Source organism: Sinocyclocheilus anshuiensis, unplaced genomic scaffold (assembly GCF_001515605.1).
Source record: "Sinocyclocheilus anshuiensis isolate Anshui unplaced genomic scaffold, SAMN03320099.WGS_v1.1 scaffold1815, whole genome shotgun sequence".
NCBI lineage: Eukaryota > Metazoa > Chordata > Actinopteri > Cypriniformes > Cyprinidae > Sinocyclocheilus > Sinocyclocheilus anshuiensis.
This window is the reverse complement of record NW_015551104.1, coordinates 225,054-252,806: the sequence shown is the minus strand read 5'-3', so window position 1 is coordinate 252,806 and position 27,753 is coordinate 225,054. Positions and strand designations below refer to the sequence as shown.

The 27,753-nt window shown below is 37.7% G+C and overlaps 2 protein-coding genes and 1 long non-coding RNA gene across 3 annotated transcripts in view; all 3 read left to right on the top strand.

The window, feature by feature from the left end:
- The first annotated feature begins 1,533 nt into the window (after positions 1-1,533).
- On the top strand, positions 1,534-9,966 carry LOC107662835 (uncharacterized). Its single transcript, XR_001631249.1, has 3 exons — positions 1,534-1,665; positions 9,669-9,721; positions 9,831-9,966. It is a non-coding gene; the product is annotated as an uncharacterized LOC107662835 (long non-coding RNA).
- Positions 9,967-12,322: 2,356 nt separating this feature from the next.
- Positions 12,323-13,644, top strand: LOC107662829 (uncharacterized). The gene is made up of 5 exons (XM_016452946.1): positions 12,323-12,394; positions 12,537-12,839; positions 12,969-13,262; positions 13,342-13,485; positions 13,614-13,644. Exons 1-5 carry the CDS (start codon positions 12,364-12,366, stop codon positions 13,631-13,633), a joined length of 792 nt encoding a protein of 263 aa, XP_016308432.1. The 5' UTR covers positions 12,323-12,363; the 3' UTR covers positions 13,634-13,644.
- Positions 13,645-16,486: 2,842 nt separating this feature from the next.
- LOC107662818 (uncharacterized) overlaps positions 16,487-27,753 on the top strand; it is a 31,085-nt gene continuing 19,818 nt past the window's right edge. Inside the window, exons 1-5 of the mRNA XM_016452930.1 lie at positions 16,487-16,520; positions 16,718-17,035; positions 18,303-18,400; positions 23,359-23,566; positions 26,937-27,269. Coding sequence (XP_016308416.1) covers positions 16,487-16,520; positions 16,718-17,035; positions 18,303-18,400; positions 23,359-23,566; positions 26,937-27,269 — 991 coding nt within the window. The remainder of the gene's footprint in view (positions 16,521-16,717; positions 17,036-18,302; positions 18,401-23,358; positions 23,567-26,936; positions 27,270-27,753) is intronic.

The window sequence follows — 27,753 nt, the reverse complement described above, 5'->3', positions numbered from 1 at the left end:
CCACTGCTGTGGTTCTACTGAAGCTGTGATCCGATTGGTCCTCTCTGCTCTGGTGGGCGTGGCTACTGTCGTTCTTCTGGTTTATGACATCAGATCCAGAAGAGCTGAACAGATTCACTCATCAGGTAGGCCTATAACTGATGTAATTTCTTACAAACTTTTTTGTTTTTGCATATGTAAATATTTATGAGATTTATTAATTTATGGCTTTATATATATATATATTCATCTTTTTCAGAAACAATTGAAATCTAAAGCAAAATGCAGAAAATTAACGTTTCAAGTGTTTTTGTCATAACTGCTGATGATTGCTTGAGCTTGCGCGCTCTCTTTGCATTTTTCATTGTCTGAGTTGTTTAAAATCTACTTTGAAAGGCTTTATTGTTTATATTTTCTTCAGATAATACACACCGATCTCTCTTGACTGCTGTATATTTTCCATACGTATTTGCTTACATTTATCAATAAAGTTTCTCACTCTAATCTTCAAGAGACTCTCCATGTTTTATTACATTTATTATGTCGAGCGCCCCATGGAGGAATACAAACGAAGTATATTTTAACGATTCAGCTGAGCGCCACATATATACAGCTTTACATTATTTAATATTTTTTTGATTATTATTAAATTGTTATTTTTGTATATCTGCAAGAATTTCTGGAGCACATATACAGCTAAAAACAGTTTTTATTAATCTACTGAATAATGTACAGTAATGTAATGAAAGCGGAAGTCGTTACAGTTGGGTGAACAGGATCAGGACTGCAGCAAATATGATTTTATTTTGTTGTGTTCCCATTTGCTCGAATGGCAAAGAAACCCACACGACAGCGTTTCCACGACTTTCCAAACAAGGAAAAAGATATCAAGAGATTGATATAAGGCAGTCAGAAGAGAGAAAGATGTCAAATTCACCGTCACTCCCTCAGCAGCTGTTTAGAAATGACCCTTGCAGCAGTGCTTACTAGTTTTTCATTTGTAATGCAACGCCATATATAACACAATGTGTAAATGTACTTTTTAAATGAAAATATTAAGGGGAAAAAAATAGAAGTAGATGTACGATGTTCATGTCTGTGGATGCGCGTCATCACAGTCTGTGAATGTTTCTCCTCTCGGTTCTTCCAGCAGCGGGCGCTCGGCGGTATACACCGTTATAGAGAACCTTTTAAACATGAGAATTATAGTGTAAGCTCATTATAACCTAACTTGAATATCACAAAACTTTGATCTACACTTCAACCAGCAAAAATGTGCAATGAAGGCGCCTCCTTGATCGTCTCGTTAACATGACGCAGAAGTGAGTTCCAAAAAAAGAGCCTTTTTGACCCCTACACCCTTCATCCCTTCGAAGCTCTCACTCCGAAGGGTAAACCCTTTGAAGGGATTAGGGCATAGGGATGAGCACTTCCGAATGGAACGCAGGGCCTGTCTCACCCATGCTCTCATAATGAGCTACAGGTGGTGGTGATTCGGCCTGAGAGGGAATAGAGTGAGTGAGTGAAAGACAGAGAGAGAGAGAGAGACCAAGCACAACACAGACTCAGGGCACATGACTACACCCACACATTTGTAAACCAGAAAAGAATAAATTAGTAAGACTAAAACAACAACAACAGCATGTTGGGACATAACACTACACTTCTTCAGGAGTAAAGACCAAGGTAAACTCACAAGTGCTTCAAAGAGTTATTTTGGCCATGTATTCAGCCAAATGCAAAATTTTCAGTCTTATTTTGTTACAAATTAACATTATATTTACAGGCTACTGTTCTCATGAACATTCAGTCAGTGTTTAACTTACTAGCAGCAAAACAGATAAAAGCAATAAATGTCACTCACTGAATGTAGTGTGATCAAAGCTGAACTCATATATTTATATTTAATGTGGTTTGATCAGTTGGCTGGAGAAAGAGCTCTGACATCAGCATGCTTATTATTAGATGAATGCGGTCAGTGTATCTGTCAGTAGTTTGTAGGCCTAATTTTCTCTCCTGTTTAAATGAACCAAACACTCTGACTTCCTCTCCATGCAAAATGTCATATGAAAATATAAGAGAACACTTTTCTCCACACAGTTCTGGCAGGTGATCTGTTCCTGCTCCATAAAGCCATTAGAGCAACTCTGAAATCAGTCTGAGAGGAGAAACAATTGAGACTTTTGATAAGAAATGAACAACAAGCGAGCTGAAGACAGTTACAGGAGAGAGCAGAGCCAAACACTCTCAGGATCTCAGGATCAAACGCTGCTTTAAGACACTTTTAACTTCTCTAGACACTGACCATGTTATGGGGTCAGTTTATTTCTGTTGAAAATAACACAACTGAACTGATCTGCAGGAAGCTGCAGCTTACTGGAGCTCAAAGCGGTCAAGTTATCATGTTGTGAAATGAGCAAAAAAAGAAAAAAAAAAGCTGGACAGTCACACACATCAACACTGGAAAAATATTCAGCTATTTCAGCTGTCAGAAGAGTTTAAAGGGGTCCTATTATGCTTTTTCACTTTTTAAAATTTTAGTCAGTGTGTAGTGTGTATGTTTGGGTATAAAAAAGATCTAGAAAGTTACAAATCTCAAAGTCCACACCAAAGGGAGATATTTCGTTTTTTAAAAATCCCTTTTCAAGAACTACAACGAACGGCTCGTTTGGACTACAGCGTTTGTTTCCGGGCTTTGTGACATCACAAAGCGGTCCATTAGAATATCATTAAAAATAATTCCCGCCTACAGAAATTGGAATGGTTGGGGGGTGGGGAGGGGCGAGGTTGTGGTTAGAACGCTTGGTTGAGTGAGTGCATCAGAGAGACGATGAAGAAGAAGTGCTGCTGCAGAGTTAGTGCATCAGAGAAAACCAAGAAGAAGAGCTGCTGTGCTGTAGCATCACATTTTCGGCATGTCTAGAACAATTCTTACAAGTACAACACGACGTAGCTGGGCGCCGCGGACAGATGCCGAACGGCACCGCCGGTGTGCCTACACTCATAGAAAATAATGTATTTGAATTTTAAAGACGTGGCGCGACGCTGCGCTTCTCATTCGGTGTGCGAATACCTAATAAAACGCCTAATAATACCACCTAAAACGCTGTTTTTTTCACCTCCGTGCCCAAACGTCTTTGTTTGGGCTTCCGAAAGCGGATGATGTCAGGAAACAGTGGTTGCAATTTATTTTTTAACTCTGTTCCTGAGCATTATAACCCCAATTTGCTATTGTGTGCTGCGCATTTTACTGAGGACAGCTTCCACAACACGAGTGAGTACAGTGCCGGATTCGCCAAAAAGCTTTTGTTGAAAGACGGAGCAAGGGGCGTGGCAGTACTGAAACACCGTCTAAGCTGTTCGCCAATCACAATGCACTGGGACAGCTAACCAATCACAACACATTTTGTTTTTCGGAAGGCGGACCTTCATCAAAGCCGGAACTAATCGAGCCGTTTGTGCCAGCCTGGGGAGAAAAGTATTTGAATAATGTAAATTATGTGAAAAATAATGCGTTTTTCGAACCACCAAGCATGAGAGCATGTTCTAGTACACCCCCAAAACAAAATCAAGACTTTGTAAAAGAGCATAATAGGACCCCTTTAACTTCACTTTACTACAGATCAGCCTCACATCAGCGCATCTGTCATTTCATTACTGAACCAGTTCTGACGAGTTTGTCTTTTTATGTTTGTGTGGACTGAAACCGTTGAAGATGTTTGACAGATTTTGGTTCTGTTTGTGTTTGTGGCGTCTTTCACAGATGCACACACACTACAGACACGCACTCGCGCACATACGTGGAGACGCGCACAGAAACTTGTCATCAGCGCTGCACCGCGAATTTATCAGTAAAATAGTTTCGCAGTTGAAAAGCTACATGACATTTCTCAGTTGGGAGGTTCTTGAAGCAGATCAACTTAAAGATTCACTATTAGTAGACGCTGCTGCTGAACACTGCTGAGAGACGCAGGTATTCACACGCGCTTAATCTCTCTCTCTCTAATAACTGCATTAGACTGCATATCAATGGCCCAAGCCTCTGTTATTAGCTTTAAAATGACGTTTTGGAATTTGCAACGGAAGGTTTATCTTGAAATAAATCATCTGAACAGCATCTCGAGGTGTGGTTGTGACACCAGGCCGTTAAAATTATTAGAGAATTAATGTACTTCCAAAGTGGTTATGTGGCCACGACACTGGAACATATTAAATGGAACGGTCTTTCTCCATTCTCAAATCACCAATCACAACGCACTGGGACAGCTGACCAATCACAACACATTTTGTTTTTCGGAAGGCGGACCTTCTTCAAAGCCGGAACTAATCGAGCCGTTTGTGCCAGCCTGGGGAGAAAAGTATTTGAATAATGTAAATTATGTGAAAAATAATGCGTTTTTCGAACCACCAAGCATGAGAGCATGTTCTAGTACACCCCCAAAACAAAATCAAGACTTTGTAAAAGAGCATAATAGGACCCCTTTAACTTCACTTTACTACAGATCAGCCTCACATCAGCGCATCTGTCATTTCATTACTGAACCAGTTCTGACGAGTTTGTCTTTTTATGTTTGTGTGGACTGAAACCGTTGAAGATGTTTGACAGATTTTGGTTCTGTTTGTGTTTGTGGCGTCTTTCACAGATGCACACACACTACAGACACGCACTCGCGCACATACGTGGAGACGCGCACAGAAACTTGTCATCAGCGCTGCACCGCGAATTTATCAGTAAAATAGTTTCGCAGTTGAAAAGCTACATGACATTTCTCAGTTGGGAGGTTCTTGAAGCAGATCAACTTAAAGATTCACTATTAGTAGACGCTGCTGCTGAACACTGCTGAGAGACGCAGGTATTCACACGCGCTTAATCTCTCTCTCTCTAATAACTGCATTAGACTGCATATCAATGGCCCAAGCCTCTGTTATTAGCTCTAAAATGACGTTTTGGAATTTGCAACGGAAGGTTTATCTTGAAATAAATCATCTGAACAGCATCTCGAGGTGTGGTTGTGACACCAGGCCGTTAAAATTATTAGAGAATTAATGTACTTCCAAAGTGGTTATGTGGCCACGACACTGGAACATATTAAATGGAACGGTCTTTCTCCATTCTCAAACAAATTAAGACATTCGATTTTTATTGACTGAATGCAAGCACTTATTGCGATGGAAAACACTGTAACGGTTTCCACTGATTACGAAATATTTTTGTTTGCTGGGGTGGTAATATTATATAGGCCTATTAATGAGGAAGGGGGGCCCAAAAATTGTTTTGCCTATGTCACGCTAAGAGGTAAATGCTGCTGACTGTTTCTGTTTGTTGTTCAGGTGTATTTGCTGATTCGATGCAGTGCAGTCAGTGTCAGTGATGGAGGGAGATTCAGTCACTCTACAGATTGATACTGAAATTAGGGCTGCACGATTAAATGAATGTGATTGTCATGTGCATCTTGTCAGTAAAGCCGGTTCTGTGATTAGTAGTAAATGTCCAGCACGTGTTCTCAGATGGAGCAGCATTTACTACACAGAGCCGTAGTTCACTGACAAGCTACGCAAAATCGCGTTCATAATTGCAGACGATTTAATCGCACGATTATGAAATCGAAGAAATCTTTCTGCGATTATGAAAGCTGTTTGCGTAGCTTGTCAGTGAACTACGGTTCTGTGTAGTAAATGCTGCTCCATCTGAAAGCACATGAAAATACCACATTTAATAACATATATTTACTCCAAACTCACTTCATAACGTCAGTCGAGTGTTTGAAATAAATCCTTCTGTGAGATGATGTGGCTTCTTACACAGAATAAGGCACGGAACATATTTCATAGCATTCCAAGCAGTGATAAAGGCTATGTCGATTAGCATTGCATTATTATATACTTTATTGTAATAAAAATTATAATAAGACGAACTCAGATAAACCGTATATTGCCATAGGTGTGTTTATTAGTCACGTTGAATTAACGAAAGCAGTTAAATCTTCTGTTTATTCAGCAACCGCTATCGGGATTTCCTGGGTTTCTTCTGCTAGGCGTATTTGAAGTTTCAGCGCGAGAGCGCCCTCTGGCCTTCGGATTATTGGTGATCACAGAGCCGTGCTTCACTGAAAGGTACACATGACAATCGCAGCTTCTGCCTAATCGCGATTTATCGCCTTTGCGATTTAATTTCGATTAATAACAGCCCTAACTGAAATACAGACACATGATGAGATAATGTGGACATTTGGACATCCAGAGACTCGTGTAGCTCAAATCAATAAATAGGCTGGAATCTTTTCCACATCTGATGGTCCTGATGGCAGATTCAGAGACAGACTGAAGCTGGATCATCAGATTGGATCTCTGACCATCTCAAACACCAGAACCACAGACTCTGGACTTTATCAAGTAATCATCAAAAACACGAAAGAGATCACATACAAATTCAGTGTTACTGTCTCTGGTGAGTCACAATTACAGTGTCATTAATGCTGCTAGTCTTCATAATAATTATACACAAATAATTAAACAGTCCTTTAATATCACATACACATTTAGGCTATTGATAGGTTTTAGCTGACCCTTTTCCTCTCACGTGCATCTGATTGACAGATAAACCTTGCACTCTCATTTCAGAGATTCTGTCGTTAATGTTGTTTATTCAGCAAAGAAAAGGTTGCATCAAGTTAAAAAGTACAAACTTTATCATTCAACTGAACTGTGCACATGTATTTTAACACTTACGTTATATGCCTATGTTCTGTTAAAAAATGGGCCTTTGAGAAATTTCTCAAATTATCTTCTTTTGAGTGCGTTTTTTTTTTCAACCTTTGTTACTGTTATGCACGTAGTGAACTGTGACAATTGTTGTGTAAATCCACCATAACGTTACTTGAATTTCAGAAAACATAGATGCAGACCTCTACATTTCTCTTTCCAGAAGAAAAGACTAAGGTAACCTCACATGTGCTTCAATTAGAGTTTCAAATGAGTTATTTTGCTCAGATTATACTAAAGTCTACAAATCTACAGATCAAAAGCAGAGGTCTCATTATAAACATATCAAGCATATTTCTCATCAAATTTCCCAAAGACCAAATCTCACGGACAGTTAATTAAATGCTAATTTCTCCAAACGAACAATCGCATTTACTGTATGTTTTCATTCACTTTTACTTGTGAATTTAGTTCTAACAACACAGGCAAACATTATAAATGCGATTCACTGGTTTTTGAGTCAAAATGAACCCTGCAATGGGTTTCCTCCACTGTTTTATCTGTACAGAAGTGTGGTTTGATCTGTTATGTGGATAAACAGCTTCTGCTGGATGTATGTCAGTAGTTTAGTGTGATAAACTAGTACACATGCGCAAATAAAAGTGCACGCCTTCACTGCATGATTTAGCCTGTTGGAATGACCCCAATATTCAAGATATGAGGGGGAAAGTCTGTTTGACTTTTCATATCATTTACACTTTTCCTCATATAACATAGTTGGGCACGGGCAATATCACATTAGCAAGAGTGCTGTTTTTCACAAATACCAGCAGGATTGCAAATGTTATTTTGATTTCACACAACAACTCAACAAACAAGAAGTTAATATTGAGTTACATTTTAGACATTATATTGTCTGTTTTTGCTCTATTTCACAACAAATATTGTTCCAAACAAATCCACAGAAGAACTGCTGATGTCTCTGTGCAACACTTGGTACTAAGTATGTCCCGAGCCAATCAAGTATTTTTTTTAACCGATAGTTTTTTTATGACAGCTGTCATGCCGGTGACGTGCAGTAGGTGGCGGTATTCTCCTTCCAGTAGATTTTCCAACTGCCATTAAAAGAAAAAGACACTCAAATGGATTAAATCCAAAAGAAGAAGAAATGTGTGTGTATGGCTGCATTCCACTCCACTTTTAGACAGGCACTCACAAACTTCCCTAAGCACTTCCCCTCGGGGGAATCCCCGCTGCCATTTTGAAGTGCGTTCCACTTCGTAAAGTGGATGAGGGAAGTTTATATGGACAGACCCTCGGCCCCTCAATTTTGACCGAGGGAGCGAGTCTGCTTCATCGCAGATCGTGTTTAATTTATCGCCACCCCAAACAACTCTATAATATATAAATATATATTTTTTTACATTTATAACAGCCCAAGCATACCTATATACATATAGAATGCTGCACCAAACAAATTCGTAAGGGGAAAAATTTAAACAATAAACCAACACCATAGAGGATTCTAATTGATCAAGGACTTACGCCCTGATCAGACAGAATGCATTTTTTGCAGTGAGAGGAGCCTTTTTTAAATTGTTTTCGGTTGGCAGTGAGCTTTCTGTGCTCTGTTTATGTGCCCTGTGTGCCTTGCGTTTTTGCCGCCTGCTGCGCCTCGTGTTTTTGCAGGAGCGCTCTGAGCGCCTGAAGTTGAAAAAAAGCAACTCTGAGCAGAAAAAGCTCTCGAAGTCATTCACGTTTTTTTTTTTCCATTGTCCAATCGAAAGAATGGAGAGGCGGGCCTTCCGTTGTGGTGACGAAAGTTTACCGTTGCTTCGAAAGGCCGGAAACTGCAATGATGTAGGAGAAACTTTTAGTGTCTGTCACAGGTTACCCGGAGCTGTATTTGACAGTTTACTTAACAGCAAAAACCAAAGATTTTAGAGCGCTCGTGCTATAATCCTTTGATTAGATTGACAGGACAGCTGATTTGGTGGTTGCCTAGCAACATAAAAAATACAGCGCACTGCTCTTTTAAAAAAAAAGTCAGACCTAAAAAAATGCGTTCGGTGTGATTCGGTGTGCCTTAGGATGTTCCAATTCAGCCCATTGCAAGGGTTCCGCCAGTAGTGTGCACTCATGCAACGTAATCAATGACATACATTTGAGTAAACGAGACAGAGGCAAGGCAAGGCCAGGCAAGTTTTTTTATATAGCACATTTCATACACAATGGTAATTCAAAGTGCTTTACATGAAAAGAAAATAATAATAAAAAATAATCACAACAATAGAAATTATTTATTTTTTAGTGAGCGAATGTTTAAAAATGCTAACTTGATGGCATTGCTTGTGTCTTTACAGCAATCTTAGTTTGATGCATAACAGGCCGCAGGTTAGATGAGTCAGCCGTACGGCTTGAGAAGGCCTTAGACTTTCTATCACGTGATAAAACAGAAATAGAGAAAACTACAGGCACACTGGGTTCCCGCTTGTTCTGTAAACATTTGTGAATGTTGCTGCTATTATAGCGGGGACCCGACACATATCACTGAGTCAAGAACCGGGCCTGTTTTAAAGGATATTTTTATAATATACAGACAACATCAGGAGACACAGAATAAAAACACATGAATATATTTGTCAATATTTATTTAAACATGAAATCATACACATTTAAAAGGCTTAATCTCAGTCATTTACAAGAAACGTACAGTTCTACTGAATGTCAACAAATAATCTGGGAGAAATTCGGAGAAATACTGTAGTTGTCTTCCAACGCTACCTAAATAGTGATCAGTTTTGTAATCGTTCAGGTAAACAGAGTAACTGAGAAACACATGCAACAGAAACTATTAATTATTTACAAAATATGTACAGTCATAGGAGTAGTTTAAGCTTAACTTCATTCAACTTTATTACCTGCTTGAAATAATCCATAAAACAAAACGCGATCTGAGGCGCTCACGCTAATAATTTCTGTTCCAGTCGCCTGTACTTGATGGCCCCGCCCACGATGGGGTATCCTGATGAATATTCACGTAAGCACCACCCAGTGGAACCAAATATTTCAGGAACTGAATATATTGTAACACCTGTAATGTTCGTTGACACGGGCATTTTCTGTTGTGTCTCTTTTAATACCTCAAGATTTTTCCACATGAAACCGCAGAACTTTGGAAGCACGTCATACTGTATTCCACAGAAAGGGCAATACATATTTATTCTCACTGAACTACTTTCAGAACATATCCGTACTTTCTACCACTAGCCTGCCGTACTTCCTGCACACCTTGATTGACAGATGTCTTGTCCAATTAGCGGTAAGCAATCCATTCTCAAACTATGCCTACCTCTTCCGGTTTGTCTGATTTGTCGTAGTGTTTTCTGACTTGTTATTTTGTTTTTGAATTTGTTGTTGTGCTTTCCGTCATGTTATTATGTTTTCTGAATTGTTGTTGTGTTTTCTGAATTGTTATTTTGTTTTATAGATTTGCATTTGCGTTTGTAATTTGTTATTTTGTTTTTAGAATTGTGATTTGTTTTGCACTTCTCGGCCACCGTACCCGCGGTGTTCTCGTTGAGAATTGTTTCTAAAATGTTATTAGAATGAATTCATTTCTAAAATGGTATGATACGGAAAGCCTGAAAAGGATCACAGCAGTATAGACCTACACAGTAGGCTATCAGTCATCAGCATGATTGAGAGAACTTGAGTAAAACGTCCTCCGTTTAAATTAATCCATCCCTTCTTTTCAGTTTCAATGATTTCACTAAATCATGCCAAGTTTAATTGATTCGTTTCCTGTTTTAGTAAGGCTCATAGACTTTACATTTATCCTGCTTGAATTTGTTCTAAATGAAAAACGCACATAACTTCATAAGTACTAAATTTGCATCAGTGAATATGAAATATTTTAACTAGTGTTTTTCTTTCATTTTCCGCTGACTGCAGCCGTCAAATGTAACACATCGGCGAGGAAAAGCTGACGGTTATTTGTAAACATTAGCTTTGAAGCGTTTGCTTGATAACATGTGGTTAAAGCACCACTCAGCGGTCAAAAGCTGCAAATGCATTTTGCAGACGTGGCGGCGGCGCCCACGGCGGTAAAAAGCACATTCTGGTTGTCCACCTACTGTATAACACTGCCCACTTTTCGAATTGTATTATTTTTTACTGTCTGTTGGAGTGGAGGAGTTTTTTTTACTTTGTGACATACCGCAGAGGAGGGCTTTTGCAACTCTTCAACAGACTGAGCAATTTTCAAGGCAGTGTCAAATGTTAAATTTGCTTCCGCAAGCAGACGTCTTTGAATTCTCTCATCATAATGCCGCACACAATACCGACTCTTACGGCCTACAAGTGCGCAAATCAAATTTGTACCTATACACAATTTCACTAGGTTGTGGGTTAAAGTGATTCTTCAGTATTAAAACAACTTGCTGATGAGTTTTGTCTTTTGGATTTTTTGGATTTATGAGATTACGCAACAAGCTGTACGTTTGCGCACCAACTACGCTAATCAGAATAGCTCTCTGTTTGCCCATTTGGTTAAAAAAACTGCTCGAGAATCTCGCAATACTCTTTTCACGATTGTCTCTTCACTCACTCAGAAGAAGCATTATTATGGATTATGAACTCATATTTTAGTTAAAAACTCCTTAATGGAGTTGTTTGTTTTTTGTTTATTTGTTTGTCTTCTCCAGATGTTAACTGATGAACTGGAGTGGTGTGGATTACTTGTGGATTGTGATGTTTTTAAACAGCTGCTTGGACTCTCATTCTGACGGCACCCATTCACTGCAGAGCATCCATTGCTGAGACACTGATGCAATCTCTCAACTAAATGTCATTTTTTGGTGATCTGTTCCTTTAAGATGCAGCTTCTGTGTTTCCTCTGCAGTGCAAAGATGGATTTTGTTGATACTTGATATTTGATTGGTAACAGTCCTGTATAGTGTCTTATGACATTAAAGATGATGAAGACATCATGGATATCTAATTCAACACACATGCAGCATTTCAATGTTTTGCTATTAGTTTTCGTACAGAACCAGAACTTGTTATCAAATGTAAAATCAGTAAAAGCTTGTTCATTTTCATGACTTCCTCTGATAAATCAAACTGTGATGCAGGTTGAATCCTGTTGAGGGAGGATTCAACCAGATACATATCAGTTCTTCAGTCGTGTTTCAGAGTGTTTTCAGACATTTTAAGCCTCACTATCGTGAACCGACGAAGAAAATGCTTCTTAACTTAGTTTTGTTCTGGATGTGTTTCTGGCGTCTGGTTGGTGAGTTTTACTTCACATTTAAATGATTAAAAGTATTTTAGTCGAGCTTCATCAAACAATCAAGTGATTTTGATCTGTGACAAACTTCAGGAGTGTTTGGTGCTACAGGATGGGGAACAGAGTCAGTGATGGAAGGAGAGTCTGTCACTCTGAGTCTATACCATAGTTTTGGTACAATAAAGCAGGATGATTTGATTCGGTGGAAGTTTGGGAATTATGTGATAGTTGATACCAATGTAACGACTGGCAGCATGACTGTACAGGATGATGTTCTTGATGGGAGATTCAGAGACAGACTGAAGCTGGACAATCAAACTGGATCTCTGACCGTCACAAACATCACAATGAAACATGCTGGACGTTATGAATTACGGACCATCAACAGACCAATGAGTGTGGTTTACATTCTCACTGTCTATAGTGAGTTAAATATTTATTTAACTGGCTTGTATTTTAAAGTGAAATTTAAACATGAAGCTAATTGCTTTAGTAAACCATCATAAAGTTATTCAAAAGTCTCAATCTGTGACAAACCCTGTTTCTGTCTGTGTTTGTGATGCAGAAGAAATATCAGTGACGGAGGGAGACTCTGTTACTTTAAACATTAATCTTACTGAAATAAGTGAAAATGACATTCTGTGGGAGTGTGAAACAGAAACGGCTTTAATAGCTCACATCAACAGAGCTGCTGGACACTTCTCCACATTTGATGTTCTTGATGGGAGATTCAGAGACAGACTGAAGCTGGACAATCAAACCAGATCTCTGACCATCACAAACATCAGAACTAAACATGCTGGAGATTATAAACTAAAGATAACTGGAGGAAAACTGTCATCAAAAGCATTCAGAGTTTCTGTCTATGGTGAGTGGAGATCATGTGTCTTGTCCTTTAAATAAAATCATTTTACAGTTTGAGATTACAGACTGTTAAACACATTAAACTGAAAATAAGATTGTTGATTAGATTTGGTCATATTTATTATGTTTTCAGCTCGTCTGCTGGTTCCTGTCATCAGCAGTAACTCTTCAAAATGTTCTTCATCATCATCACAGCAGAATTGTTCATTGGTGTGTTCAGTGTTTAATGTGGGTCATGTGACTCTCTCCTGGTTCAAAGGAAACAGTTTATTGTCCAGCATCAGTGTGTCTGATCTCAGCATCAGTCTCTCTCTACCTCTGGAGGTGGAATATCAGAACCAAAACAGCTACTGCTGTGTGCTCAACAATCCCATCAGCAAGCAGACTCAACATCTGGACATCACTCAACTCTGTCACACATGTTCAGGTACAGCAGCGCTGATATTAGAGTTGATATCAGTGTTTATTGACTGAGCTGATCTCAGTTTGATGTGTTTATTCCTCAGACTCTGTCCACTGCTGTGGTTCTACTGAAGCTGTGATCCGATTGGTCCTCTCTGCTCTGGTGGGCGTGGCTGCTGTCGTTCTTCTGGTTTATGACATCAGATCCAGAAGAGCTGAACAGGATCGAGCACAGATTCACTCATCAGGTACATAATTATGGTCATTTTTCATATAACTGTAATATATATATATATATATATATATATAATTTATTAATCTTCATTTATTTCTAATAGATTTAAATATTCATATGTTGGTGTTTGTTTATTTATAGGTGGCTCATTTCCTCCCTAGAAGATGATTTGAGAACAAACAATAACAAATTCTCACATAAATGATCAAAATGTGAGTGTTTGTCATGAAAAATGCTTAAAATGACCAAATATTGCTTTGCTAATGCTAAATTATGTAATATAACATGCTTTTATGTTAATGATTTTTTAATAATCAAATTTCATAATAATCTCATCCAGTTTGAAAGTGTCTTTTATTTGTTATTTTTTTTAAGGATTTATATTTTCTTCAGATAAGACGCACTGATCACACTTGACTGCTGTGTATTTACCATATGTATTTGCATTAATCAATAAAGTGTTCTCACTCTCAAGTTCAAGAGACTCTCCTTGTTTTACTATATTATTATTATGCCGAGCGCCCTCTGGAGGAGTACAAGCTATGTGTATATTTTAATGAGTTCAGCCACATTCAGTATGAAGCTTTACATTATTTTAAACGTTTTTTGTAAATGTTTACATTATCATTTAGCTAATTCTTATACCGCAAAAAAAAAAAAAAAAAACTATTTTATTTTTTTATTTTGTTTTAATAATATTAATACTTTTTTTTTTTTTTAAATCTGCAAGAATTTCTGGAGCACATATACAGCTAAAAATAATTTTTTTATTAATATAATGAATGATGCACATTAATGTAATGAAAGCGGATGTCATTACAGTTGGGTGAACAGGATCGACATGCAGCAAATATGATTTTGGCATTGCTATTTGCTTGAATATCAAAGAAACCCCCACGATAGTGTCTCCACAGCAGCTGTTTTATAAACACCCTTGCAGCCATGCTTACTAGCCTTTCATTTGTAATGTGATGCCATACGTGAAAATGTACATTTTAAATGGAAATATTCAGAAAAAAAATACTTTGTTAGATGTACTATGTCAAAGGTGCACTAAGCGAATTTAGCCAAACGATGTTGATATCTGAAAGCACAAAAACAAACACGCCCACACCCCAACAGGACACGCCCCTATCCTGATATCTCCGCCCCACACGTATGAAGTGAAAGCGATGTGTGTTACTCAAGTGGCAACCGTTCGGTCTCTCTCTTGAAACCAACACGGCAGTGACTCTGCGCAACACTTGGTACTGAATAAAGCTGCATTTTTGAAAGAATCGGACGAGTCAGTGATTCAATGACTCATTTGTTTCTGTTTCCGGTTCCGGTTTAATGAATGATTCAATTACTTTTTCATTAAAGCAATAGTTCACCCAAAAATACAATTTTGCAGAAATGTTTCTTTTAAAGATGTTTTTAATCGTCACTACTTTCCAAATTATGAGTCCATAATCCATAATACAACTTCCTCCAGTGGAAAAAATCCATCCCCCGTTGACCTCTCATATCAAACTTTTGGGCATTTTGGCTTGTAAACAGTGCTTGATCTGTGCATATTTCTTTCCTAGTTGAATATTATGGATTATGGTCTCATATTTTACCTGGAAGCAACAGTTTGAAGTTAAAAACATCTTACAAACACGTAGCTTTTGGCTGTTCCTTTAAGATGTTGCTTCTGTGTTTCCTCTGCTGTGCAAAGATGGATTTTGTTGATACTGATTTCATTCGATTGGCAACAGTCATGTAGTGTCTTGTTATTCTAAATGAATGTATTGATTAAATGTAAGAAATTGACATTAAAGATGATGAAAGGATATCTAATCAAACACTCCTGCTGTTAGTTTTCATGCAGGGCCGGAATTCATTTGAAAATGTAAGATGAGCAAAAGTTTGTTGATTTTCATGATATTAAAGGAGCGGACATTGGAGCGGAAACTGTGGTCACAGCCAGATAAATATTAAAGTTCAGGCGTGTTTCAGAGTGTTTTCAGACATTTTAAGCATCACTATTGTGGGCTTTGCAGTGAATTGATGAAGAAAATGTTTCTCAAATTAGTTTTGTTCTGGTTGAGTTTGTGGCGTCTGGTTGGTGAGTTTGAAATGTGTTTTTATGGCTTCGTTTGCTTCAGTTCTGGTACCATGTAATAAATTCCTGGTTATATTAGTCAGAAAGGATTAACATTCACTGTTATTCTCATATGAAAATAATTGAACTGTGAGATCAAGTTTGAATTAAACTCTTAGTGTTAGTTGCATAAAGTCTTGCTAGTCAGTTATTGTCAGAGGCGGACAGTAGCTAAGTACATTTACTTGAGTATTGTACTTAAGTACACTTTTTGAGTATCTGTACTTTACTTGAGTATTATTTTTTCTGGGAGCTTATGACTTTAACTTCACTACATTTGAAAGACAAATATTGTACTTTTCACTCCACTACATTTCTATCAAGATCCTCAAAGTAGAAAGTTGTTACTATGTAGCAGCTTTGAAAGTCAGTGGGGACTTTCTTTTTTTTCAGACAGTTTATCAGTAATCACTCTTGTAGGGCTACATGAAGAGATTTCCCTGCATTTTTTGAACACTGAGCAGTTGCAAATGTGATATTTATTTACAACAATTCAATAATAAGAAGTTAATATTGTGGTATATACTAGACACAATATTGTCTGATTTTGCTAAATTGCGTAGGTGAAAATATCAGAGCTGTGAGATCACTACCATCCTGCTTTTGTGGGGGTGGGTAGATGTGTTAATTTTTTTCCCCATAGGTTTTTAACATTCTAAAAGCTCTTTATTCCAAATATACTACAAGCTAGTCAGTGTATTCAGTAGGTGTAATGTATTCTAAGTTGTTTCAGAAGTATTGTAAGTACTACTACGTACAACAATAAAACAGTGCATTGACATAAAAAAGGAAATTTACTTTTGGTACTTAAGTACTTTTAAAAGCAAGTACTTCTGTACTTTTACTTAAGTAAAAATCTGTCTTTACAACTTTTACTTGTAATAGAGTAATGTTTGACCAGAAGTATCTGTACTTTCACTCAAGTAATGGAGTTGAGTACTTTGTCCGCCTCTGGTTATTGTTCCAAAGAAAAGTTCATTTCTCTTTTCACTGATCATCTTTTGTCTTTGCACTGCTGCACAATGTTCTTCTCTTCAGATTTAAATGATTCTTAGTAATGCATTTTAGTGAAGTTCCATCAAACCAACATCAACTGATTTTAATCAGCTCTGTTCTTCAGGAGTGATTGCTGATGATGGAGAGGTGTTAGTTGCTGAGGAAAGATCGGTCACTCTTAACTCTGGTCTTACTGAAATGACAAATGATGGTGTGATTCAGTGGAGATTTGGGAGTGAAAACACTTTAATAGCTGAAATCAATAAACAGGCCAACAGCATGACAGTATTTGATGATGTTCTTGATGGGAGATTCAGAGACGGACTGAAGCTGGACAATCAAACTGGATCTCTGACCATCACAAACACCACAATGAAACATGCTGGACGTTATGAACTGCAGATCAACGGTGTGATCAAGCCTTTTAATCTTACTGTCGTCAGTAAGTTATATATTTTATTTGGCACAGATATACAATTATTAAAGGGTTAGTTCACCCAAAAATTAAAATTAGCCCATAAATTACTCACCCCCGAGGCATCCTAGGTGTATATGACTTTCTTCTTTCAGACGAATCCAGTCGGAGTTATATTAAAAATTGTCTTTGACCTTTCAAGATGTTTCATTGCACTCAGCAGGTGTTGCATGGATCTGTCCAAAAGCAGTGAAATAAAAAGCGCCCATCCATAAAGAAAAAGTGTCTCACACGGCTCTGGGGGTTGAACAAAGGCCTTCTGTAGCGAATCGATGCATTTTTGTAAGAAAAATATCCATATTCAAAACGTAATAATCACTTTAATCTAGCTTGCGCTCACTGTTGTAAAGGGAAGCAGCTCCGGGGGAAGGATGTATAAGGTCAGCTTTGCGCATGTGCCGGTGAGTGCGCATGCGCCACTATTTTTTTATGGATGGGTGCATTTTATTTAACTTCATTTGGAGTGCCATGAAACAGCTTGAAAGATCAAAGACCATTTTTAATATAACTCCGAATGGATTCGTCTGAAAGAAGAAAGTCATATACACCTATAGGATGCCTCGGGGGTGAGTAATTTATGGGCTAATTTTCATTTTTGGGTGAACTAACCCTTTAATACAATTACCATTTTGATTTTGTTGGTTTATGATATTATTTCATTTAAACATGTCTTAAATCTGTGAAATCCCTGTGTGTTTGGCGAAACAGGAGTGAAGTTCATGTCAGTGAAAAAGGATGGTTCTGTCACTCTAATCAATGATCTTACCGAAATGATGGATGTTGATCTGATTCAGTGGAGATTTGGACTTAAAGGACCTGTAATTGCTGAAATCAATGTACTGGACAAAACCAGCAGTGTATATGATGATGTCTTTTATGGGAATTTCAGAGACAGACTAAAGCTGGACGGTCAAACTGGATCTCTGACCATCACAAACACCAGAACCACAGACAGTATTTTTGAACTCGCGATCAACCTTATGAAGACGCTTGTCCTTCTCACAGTCTACGGTGGGTTAAATATCAGTTTCGCCTGTTTTACATTTTAATTTAAAGATGGAACTATTAATCCAAACACCATCCATTTGCTGTGTCAGTTCTGTTGTTTTATGATAATATTCATTCAATTTAAATTTCAAACTGATAACTTTTCTAAATCATCATGAAGTTATTTAAAAGTCTTAATCTGTGACAAACTTTCTGTTTCTTCTCTATGTGTGTGTTTGTGATGCAGAGGAAATATCAGTGATGGAGGGAGATTCAGTCACTCTAAACACTGGTCGAACTGAAATGGATTATAATGAGATTCACTGGAATTTTGGACTTACCAACGTTTTAATAGCTCGAATCAGTGTAAAGAAAGACACGAGTGAAGTGTATGATGCTGTTCTTGATGGGAGATTTAAACAAAGACTGAAGCTGGATCATCAGACCGGATCTCTGATCATCACAAACACCAGAAATGAACACAGTGGCGTTTATTATCTATACACTGACAAAAGGAAGTATTACAATCTCACCGTCTATGGTGAGTTCAGTTATTACAGCTTTAAAGATGATCTATATCTTATCATTTACACGTTTTATTTTTAATTAGTCAAATTTACATTTATAACATCCAGGTTCATATTCAACTTTCTATATCAGATTAAAATGCCTTTTTGACCAGTCAAAGTTTCTTCCTCGTCTGCTTGAATATCTTCATTCATCTTCAGTTATCTCTATTCTCTCATGTTTTTCAGCTCGTCTGCTCCAGAAGAGCTGAACAGGATCGAGCACAGATTCACTCATCAGGTACGTTATGTAATTTATTACAAACCATTTTTGCATATATAAATATTTGTGAGATTTATTAATTAATGGCTTTATATATATATATATATATATATATATATCAGATGATAAAAAACCTGACGTTTATTCCATAAAGTACGGTACGTTCATTTTCAGAAACAATTGAAATCTGAAGCAGAATGCAGAACTTTAAAGGTTCTTCAAAAGTCATTTTTGTTCTTCTAGTGTTTTGTCATAATAACTACTGATAATTGCTTGAGCTTGCGCCGTCTCTTTTCCTTTTTAATTGTTTTTTTTAATCCAGTGAGTTATGAGTTTTTTTTTATCCAGTTTAAAAGGCCTTATTGTTTATATTTTCCTCACATAAGACACGCAGATCTCACTTTACTATTACTGCTATCTACATGCCTTATGTATCTGCCTGCAATTATCAATAAAGATTTCTGTAAGGTTCAAGAGTCTCTCCATGTTTTATTACATTTATGTTGCGCGCACCCTGGAGGAATACAAACGAAGTAGGCCTATATTTTAAAGAGTTCAGCAGAGCACCAAATATAAAGCTTTACATTATTTTAACGTTATTTGTAAATTATTAAGTTAATTCTTTCACTGCTAAAACAGTGTTATTTTATTATTATTATTATTATTAAATAGTTATTTTTGTATATCTGCAAGCTAAAAATAGTTTCAATAATCTGCTGAATAATGTACATTAATGTCATTAAAGTGGAAGTCGTTACAGTTAATTGAACGAGATCAAGACTGCAGCTAATATGATTTTTTGCCATTAGCTCAAATAGCAAATAAACTCCCATGACAACGTTCCCGGCACCCCGCAAATTTCCAAACGAGGAACAATGTATTGAGAGAGTGATTGCTAAAGAAAGATGTCAAATTTACCATCACTCCCTCAGCAGCTGTTTTACAATCACCCTCGCAGCAGTGTTCAGGGGCGCCGCTAGCAATTTTGGACCCTATGAAAGAATATGAGGTTGGGCCCCCTACTGCACCAAACATACACTGTATTGCCCAAAGTATTGGGACCATCCCTTCTAATGAACAGGTTTGACAACTTTAGTAATTTCCATGAGTACAAATCTTAATGTTTAAGCATATAATGATATTCTCGGGAATCGTGTGCTTCTAATTTTATACCAAAAGTTTGGGCAGGACCCTTTTCTATTCTAACACGACAATGCCTCTGTGTATAAGGCAAGGTTAAAATATATATATATTGATTCAGTCAGTGTGGAAGAACCTGACTGGTCTGCAGAAAGCAAAGTCCTAATCCCAGTTGAACACCTCTGGTGTGACTTTAAATGCAGACCTTGAGCCAAAAACTCATCACCAAACACCAATGACTTGTACTTCATATGATAATATCCATGTGAGACGTGCGCACATGTAAATGCCCAACATAAACAAAGCCTGAGGATAGTCAAGTTCATCGCGGCTACTGTTTGTTTCTGAAAGAAGACGCGCTGTGAGGAATAAGCCAGAATTTACCTCTTTAAAAAAAATACCAGATGCACGCACTGCTTCATCCAGCAGAGGAGATCAATCTGATGATTTAGTAATGTTTCTTTTTTGCATTAGACTCACCGGCGCATGCGCAACACCGACCTCATAAGTCATCAGCCCGGAGCTGCTTCTGTGTACAACTGCTGGCACAAGCTAGATTAAAGTGATTATTACGTTTTGAATATTGATATTTTTCTTACAAAAACGAATCGATTCGCTACAGGAGGCCTTTGTTCACCCCCCAGAGCCGTGTGAGGCACTTTTTATTATGGATGGATGCGCTTTATTTCACTTCTTTTGGACTGATGAACTGTAACACCCGCTGACTGCCATTAAACAGCTTGGAAGATCAAAGACAGTTTTTAATATAACTCCGACTGGATTCGTCTGAAAGAAGAAAGTCATTTACACTTAGGATGCCTTGAGGGTGAGTAATTCATGGGCTAATTTTCATTTTTGGGTGGACTAACCCTTTAACAGCTGTATTCCTTGTTTGATAGCTACCTATGCACATACAGCATACAATGTTAAAAATATTCTACATTATGAACCTTAACCCAAAAACCTTTAGCTTCGTACACTGTAGATAATTGTGACCCTGCCTGTGGAAACCCAGCTAAAGTAAATTTTTTTTTTTTTTTAAATAGTGGATGAGTAATTCACTCCTTGATTTGCTTAATAAAAGCCTCCTGTGAGATCGTTTTGACAGACATGTTTATCGTGTATTATTTTCAACGTGTTTATTGCTAAGTTTAGTGTGGCACAATAGAAGCGCAGCCGTAATTGGCGTGCAGTGTATCTGGTTGCCATGACAACCTCACGTGTGTCCTTCTGCTGCTTTATGTAATCAGAGTGTGAATTTGTAGATTTTCTATAGCAAAACTAAAACGTATTTAAAAGTGCGACTGATCAAATTATCCGGCTCGGTTTGTCCCCCCTCGAACTCGAAGACATCTCTAATTTGACAGTTTACCATCTGATCTCACTCAGTGACTCTAGGCTACGTAGGCCGGGATGAAACCATGCAGTGAATGGGGGGAAATAATTTTGCCAGAAATGCAGAAATAAGCCGTAATTTTGTTTTATTTGTAACTCTTTGGTAGATAAATTTATAATTTCTATTACATTACTACTAGTACTCTTACTGCTAATAAAACAGATATCTGGGGGCCCCAAAAGTGCGTGGGCCCTTAGAATCGTCCTAACTCGCCCCCCCCTCCCCAGCTAATGAGAATATTAAGGAAAAAAAAAACTTTGGCAGATGTACGATGTTAATGTCTGTGGAAGCACATCACAGTCTGTGAGTGTTTCTCCTCTCGGTTCTTCCAGCAGGAGGTGTTCGGCGTTATATACGTAGTGAACCAAAACATGAGAATCATGGGCCCGGTTTCACAGACGGGGCTTAGACTAAGCCAGGATTAGATCATAGTTCAATTAAGACATTTAAGCAATTTTATAAACGTGCTTAGAAAAAAACATTACTGGTGTGCATATTGAGACAAAACAAAGGCACTGATATTATTTAAGATCAGTCAATGCAAGTGTCTTTCAGTTGAAACAGCTCAGACTTACATTTTAGTCTAGGACTAGGTTTAAGTCTTGTCTGTGAAACCGGGGGATAGTGTAATAGTGTAAGCTCATTATAACGTAACTGAAATATCAAGGGGGGGAAAAACTGATCTAGTCTTTTACACTTCTTCAGAAGAAAAGACAGAGGTAAACTCACATGTGCTTCAAAGAGTTATTTTGCTCAGATTCGACAAAAATACCAACGTCTGGTTAGAGTAGCAAAACTGATAAATGCAATACATGTCATTTACTGAATGTAGTGTGATCAAAGCTGAACATGTTGTGTTCTGATATGTTTATATCTAATGTGGTTTGATCTGGTGGCTGGAGAAACAGCTCTGACATCAGCATGCTTATTATTAGATGAATGTGGTCAGTGTATCTGTCAGTAGTTTGTAGGCCTAATTTTCTCTCCTGTTTAAATGAACCAAACACTCTGACTTCCTCTCCATGCAAAACATCATCTGAAAATATGAGAGCACACTTTTTTTTACACACAGTTATAACAGGTTCCTGCTTTATAAAGCCATTAGAGAAACGATTAAATCTGTCTGAAAGGAGAAATAGTTGAGAAATTATCAACAAACGAGCTGAAGACAGTTACAGGAGAGAGCAGAGCCAAACACTCTCAGGATCTCAGGATCAAATGCTGCTTTAAGACACTTTTAACATGTTATGGTCAGTTTATTTCTGTTGAAAATGACGCCACTGATGTCCAGGAAGCTGTGGCCTACTCTTGCTCAAAAGCGCTGGACGGTCACACACAACAACACTGAATAAATAGATGGTTATTTAGCTGACGGTGGAGTTTCACAACACTTTACTACAGAACAGCCTCACATCAGCTCATCTGTGCTTTCATTGCTGAACCAGTTTGTCATTTATATTTGTGGACTGAAACCGTTGAAGATGTTTGACAGATTTTGGTTCTGTTTGTGTTTGTGGAGTCTTGGTGAGTTTGAAATGTGTATTTTTTTTTTTCAAATATGTTTGTTTGTTTTTCTAAAAAAACAGCAGCAGATTTAGTTTCAGTCGTGACGTGATTCTCATCTGAAATGTTTTCTGTGTATGATGTTGTGGAGATGAAATCAACTTCAGTTCCTGCATCAGCAAATAAGAGTTTTATTCAAAATCACCACAGAGATGCAGTTAATAATCAGTTTTGTTGTTTGGATATTATTGGTCTCAGATTTAAATTTCAAACTGTTTACTTCAGAAAACCATCATGAAGTTATTTAAAGTCTTCAACCGTGACAAACTCTGTTTGTGTTTGTTGTTCAGGTGTGTTTGCTGATTCAGATGCAGTGAAGTCAGTGTCAGTGATGGAGGGAGATTCAGTCTCTCTACAGACTAACTCTGAACTACAGACAGAAGATGAGATAATGTGGACATTTGGACTTTTAGAGACTTGTATAGCTGAAATAATTAAATGTTTTGAAAGATTCTCTACATTTGATGTTCTTGATGGGAGATTCAGAAACAGACTGAAGCTGGATCATCAGACTGGATCTCTGACCATCACAAACACCAGAAGCACACACTCTGGACTTTATGGAGTGGAGATCATCAGGAACAGGACAGTGACCACATACAGATTCAATGTTACTGTCTCTGGTGAGTCACAATTACAGTGTCATTTGTGCTGCCAGTTTTCATAAAAAAAATATTTAAAATATTTTCATGAACCAAAATATTTTATTTCATGAAGTCAAAAAAGCAGAAAAGCCTGCACACAATGTACTTTGTTTAGAATATCTTTAGATACATTTATTCAGAGACCATGAAAATGTCAAAAGTGCTCAATGCCGAGGCAGAATGATTTTGATATTGCATCTGAGTCTGTATGAAAGCCCAACGATGCCATCCAGAGGTATCTTTATGTCTATAACTATTTTAATGCTTGGACAAGGCTGAACAAGTCAAGACATGCCTGGACAAGTATCAAGAGGCAGTCTATATGTATGGGTGGTGAGACTGACTTGTTTATTGTGCAAAAAAAATGGACTACTGCACGTTTCTTTCTTCTGTGAGTGATTGATTAAAAAAGTAAGTTATCCGTTTTACATTCTTTGCTGGTCAAACTATTTTTTTTTTCATTATGTTATTGTCACCTGCAAACTTTACTAGTTCAAATAAGGACTTGAATAGAGTGTATAATTCGCGTGAGTTGCATGCTGACTACTGTAAGTCTATGCTAAGTCAAATGTTGACACTCGTTTAATACTGCTTGACTGTGCATGGCCCTGTTGGGTACAGCCTAACTACCCCTTGTGACCAAAAATTTCTGAACATCACTGTAGACGGTCAGAATGCTGAGCTACTCAAGTACGTTGAGCGTCTTTGGCAGATTGACACCCTACCCTACATTCACAAAACGGAGAATCGCCAAAGACCCGAACCTGTCAGAAGCATACTGCACTGAGATGGACAAACTAGAGAAGGCTAGCTACGAGGCAGAAATTTCCCCTCAGGAAGCTGAGAAGTCAGCTGAATCCTGGTACATTCCACACCATATGGTGAGACACAATGGCAAAAACAGGATCGTGTTTAACTGTTCTTTCCAGTATCAGGGTCAGTCTTTAAATGAGCAACTCATTCCTGGTCCCATACTTGGTCCATCTTTGCTTGGAGTTTTGCTTCAGTTCAGGCCGCACACCGTGGCCGTGAGCGCAGATGTGAAAGGTATGTTTCACCAAGTTCGCCTACTGCCAGATGACAAGGCGATCCTGCGCTTACTGTGGAGAAACATTCAAAGAACTTAGCAGCCAAAGATCTATGAGGGCCGTTTGGCACAACGTGCAGTCCTTGTTGTGAATGAATGTGTCCTTGAATCAGTCACCCAATCATTCTACGTAGACAATTGTCTTCAAAGTACACAATCAACCAAAAAGGCCAGAGCTCTTGTAGATGGCCTATAGCAATTGCTGCTTACTGGAGGGTTCAATCTTCGCCAATGTGCCAGTAACAAACCTGAAGCTATTGAAGACCTTCTGACAGAAGCAAGGTCACAAAGCAGTGAGCTATGGTTATCCCAAAAGATGTGATGGAACTGTCTCTGTGATTCCTTAGGATACAGACCTCGCCAAGTGGAATGTCTCAAGCCAACTTTAAGAAATATCTACAAGGTATTAGCATCAGAGTATGACCCTCTCGGGTACCTAATTCCGTTCACCACCCAAGCCAAGATACTCGTTCAGGACCTGTGGCAAATTCACCTGGGATGGGATGACCTCATCGAGTCTGACAGCCTACAAAACAGATGACAAACTTGGATACAGGAACTGCCCAATTTGGAACAGCTAGAGATTCCCAGATGCTACACTTCATTCCAAGTACATGCAGAAACGTTCACCAGAGACCTGCACATCTTCTGTAATGCATCTGCTGAAAGAGCATATGGCTCAGTATCATATCTATGCACAGAAGACAAGAATGACCATATAAGCATTTCATTCGTGTTGGCTTATTCACGTGTGAACTTGAACTGAGTGCAGCACTTACTGGAGCACAGATGGCCAAAGTCCTCCAAAGGGAGCTCACAGTCACCATCAGGCAAGTCATCCTCTGGTCAGATTCTACCACCGTCCTTCACTGGCTGCTGTCACACGATAAGAGTGTGAAGAACTTTTTTATTAACCAATGGGACACACTTACAACATAGTGTTGTAAAATGCAAGTCGATTTTTTACAGAGCATTATTTTCAGGTTTTGGTGCAATTAATACTTTTCACTTTAAAATAAGCTTATACATTTCTGTATCTATGTGACAATTTAATTGTGGTATTTCTAATTAAGTGATAAAAAGCAGATGCAAATGTTTTAAAAATGCGCATGCTCATCTCTGTACCATTAAAATGTGCAACACAAATTATGTGTGATATAATTAAAATAACTTACACTGCAGCAGTTTTCGGTGCACATGAGTTCCTGAACATCATGCATGATGCGATACCACAAGTGTGTCGAATTTTTCATTACTTGATGGGGCACACTTATAGTGTTTGTAAAAATGCAAGTGTTTACATAGCTTCATTTTTTTTTAATACTTTGCATTTTAAAATCAACTTCTAAATGTCTGTTCAGTATTCCCTATAACATGACACAATTTAATTTTTGGAGCAGTTGAAAAGCAGTTGCAAATGTTGTACAAAATAAACATCACCACTACTCATCTTTGCACCAATAAAACTTGCAACACTTAGTTTTTCTACCAAATTATATAATATCTAATTAGCCTATTATATTAATATTTAACTTACATTGGAAAGGTTGCAAAATCTCGGCAAAAAGTCTCACAATTTATTCCAAAACATGATGCATGATGGGAGACACTAAGCACTCTGGAGCAGTATTCTAGATAGTGTGGATTTAGTGTGCGTTAAGGGCACTGCACTTTGGTGTTTTTAAGACCTGGGACAGTCTTGTGCACTTGCTTCCTGTCGTGTGCACGCGATCTCTCTTATGTGGGACAGACCCTGACCTCGTTCTAATGTTAGTGAATATTCTAAACTAGTGTCTGTGTACTCAAGGCATAAAACACACCCAAACCATCTCCATATAAGAGCATTATGAACTAAACATTCGTACACAGATTTCATGCACAAATTTGTGTGTGTTCATGCTTAGTGAATGAGATTCCAATGTTTTTCTGCAACATGTATGTACGTTTACTTATAACTGATACAGGACTAAATGTAGGATGTAGCTTCAATCATTAACTCGTTAAACAAATTTTAATCACAGAAATGATGACATTATTTTCCCCAGTCCTTATAAAAACACTGAAGCTCAAACAGCAGCAGCTTTAGTTTCAGTTGTGACGTGATTCTCGTCTGAAGCAAAAGTATTTTCTGTGCAAACTTCAGTTCAGTTTTGAAAACATCAGAATTTTCATTTGATCCTGTTTGTGAATGATATTTGAGCATATAACTATTTACTTCAATAAAAAAGTCTGTGACAAACCCTGTTTGTGTTTGTTGTTCAGGTGTGTTTGCTGATTCAGATGCAGTGCAGTCAGTGTCAGTGATGGAGGGAGATTCAGTCTCTCTACAGACTAACTCTGAACTACAGACAGAAGATGAGATCACTTGGACATTTGGACATTCAGAGACTCGTATAGCTGACATCAATACAAAGCATAGAATTTTCTCCACATTTGATGTTCTTGATGGGAGATTCAGAAACAGACTGAAGCTGGATCATCAGACTGGATCTCTGATCATCACAAACAGCAGAACCACAGACTCTGGACTTTATCAAGTAACCATCATCAGCAGCATGAGACAAATCACAAACAGATTCAATCTCACTGTCTCTGGTGAGTCACAGTTACATTGTCATTTGTGCTGCTGGTCTTCATCATTTTTTTAAAGAATTATTTTAGTGCTGTCAAATGATTAAAAGTTGTTGTTTACATAATATAATAATATATGTGTTTGTACTGTTTATATGTATTATGTATATATAAATACACACACATACAGTGTATATGTTAATACAATTTATATTATAGACAAATATATTTAATAAATACGCATGTTTAGTCCGAGGAAAATGGCACGTATGGTCACCCTAATATAAACATAACATATTTTACTTAAACATATACATGTATTTGTGTTTATTTATATATATATATATATATATATATATATACAACAGGTCTTTCTGGTTCTCAAATCTGATTGGTTGGGAACCGTGAGATATTGTACTGGTATCGCTACAGGAACGCCGTTCACAATTTTGTATCACTCCGCTTGTTCTAGCCGGGTCTATGTTTTTTTTTTTTTATTATTCCTTGA

What these genes read in the sequence shown, in the direction of transcription:
- LOC107662829 (XM_016452946.1), top strand. Translation starts at nt 12,364, where the DNA reads ATGAGTGTGGTTTACATTCTCACTGTCTATA. An exon ending in ACTCTGTCACACATGTTCAG is followed by an intron (nt 13,263 to 13,341) that starts GTACAGCAGCGC and finishes TTTATTCCTCAG; the next exon opens with ACTCTGTCCACTGCTGTGGT. An exon ending in AGCACAGATTCACTCATCAG is followed by an intron (nt 13,486 to 13,613) that starts GTACATAATTAT and finishes GTTTATTTATAG; the next exon opens with GTGGCTCATTTCCTCCCTAG.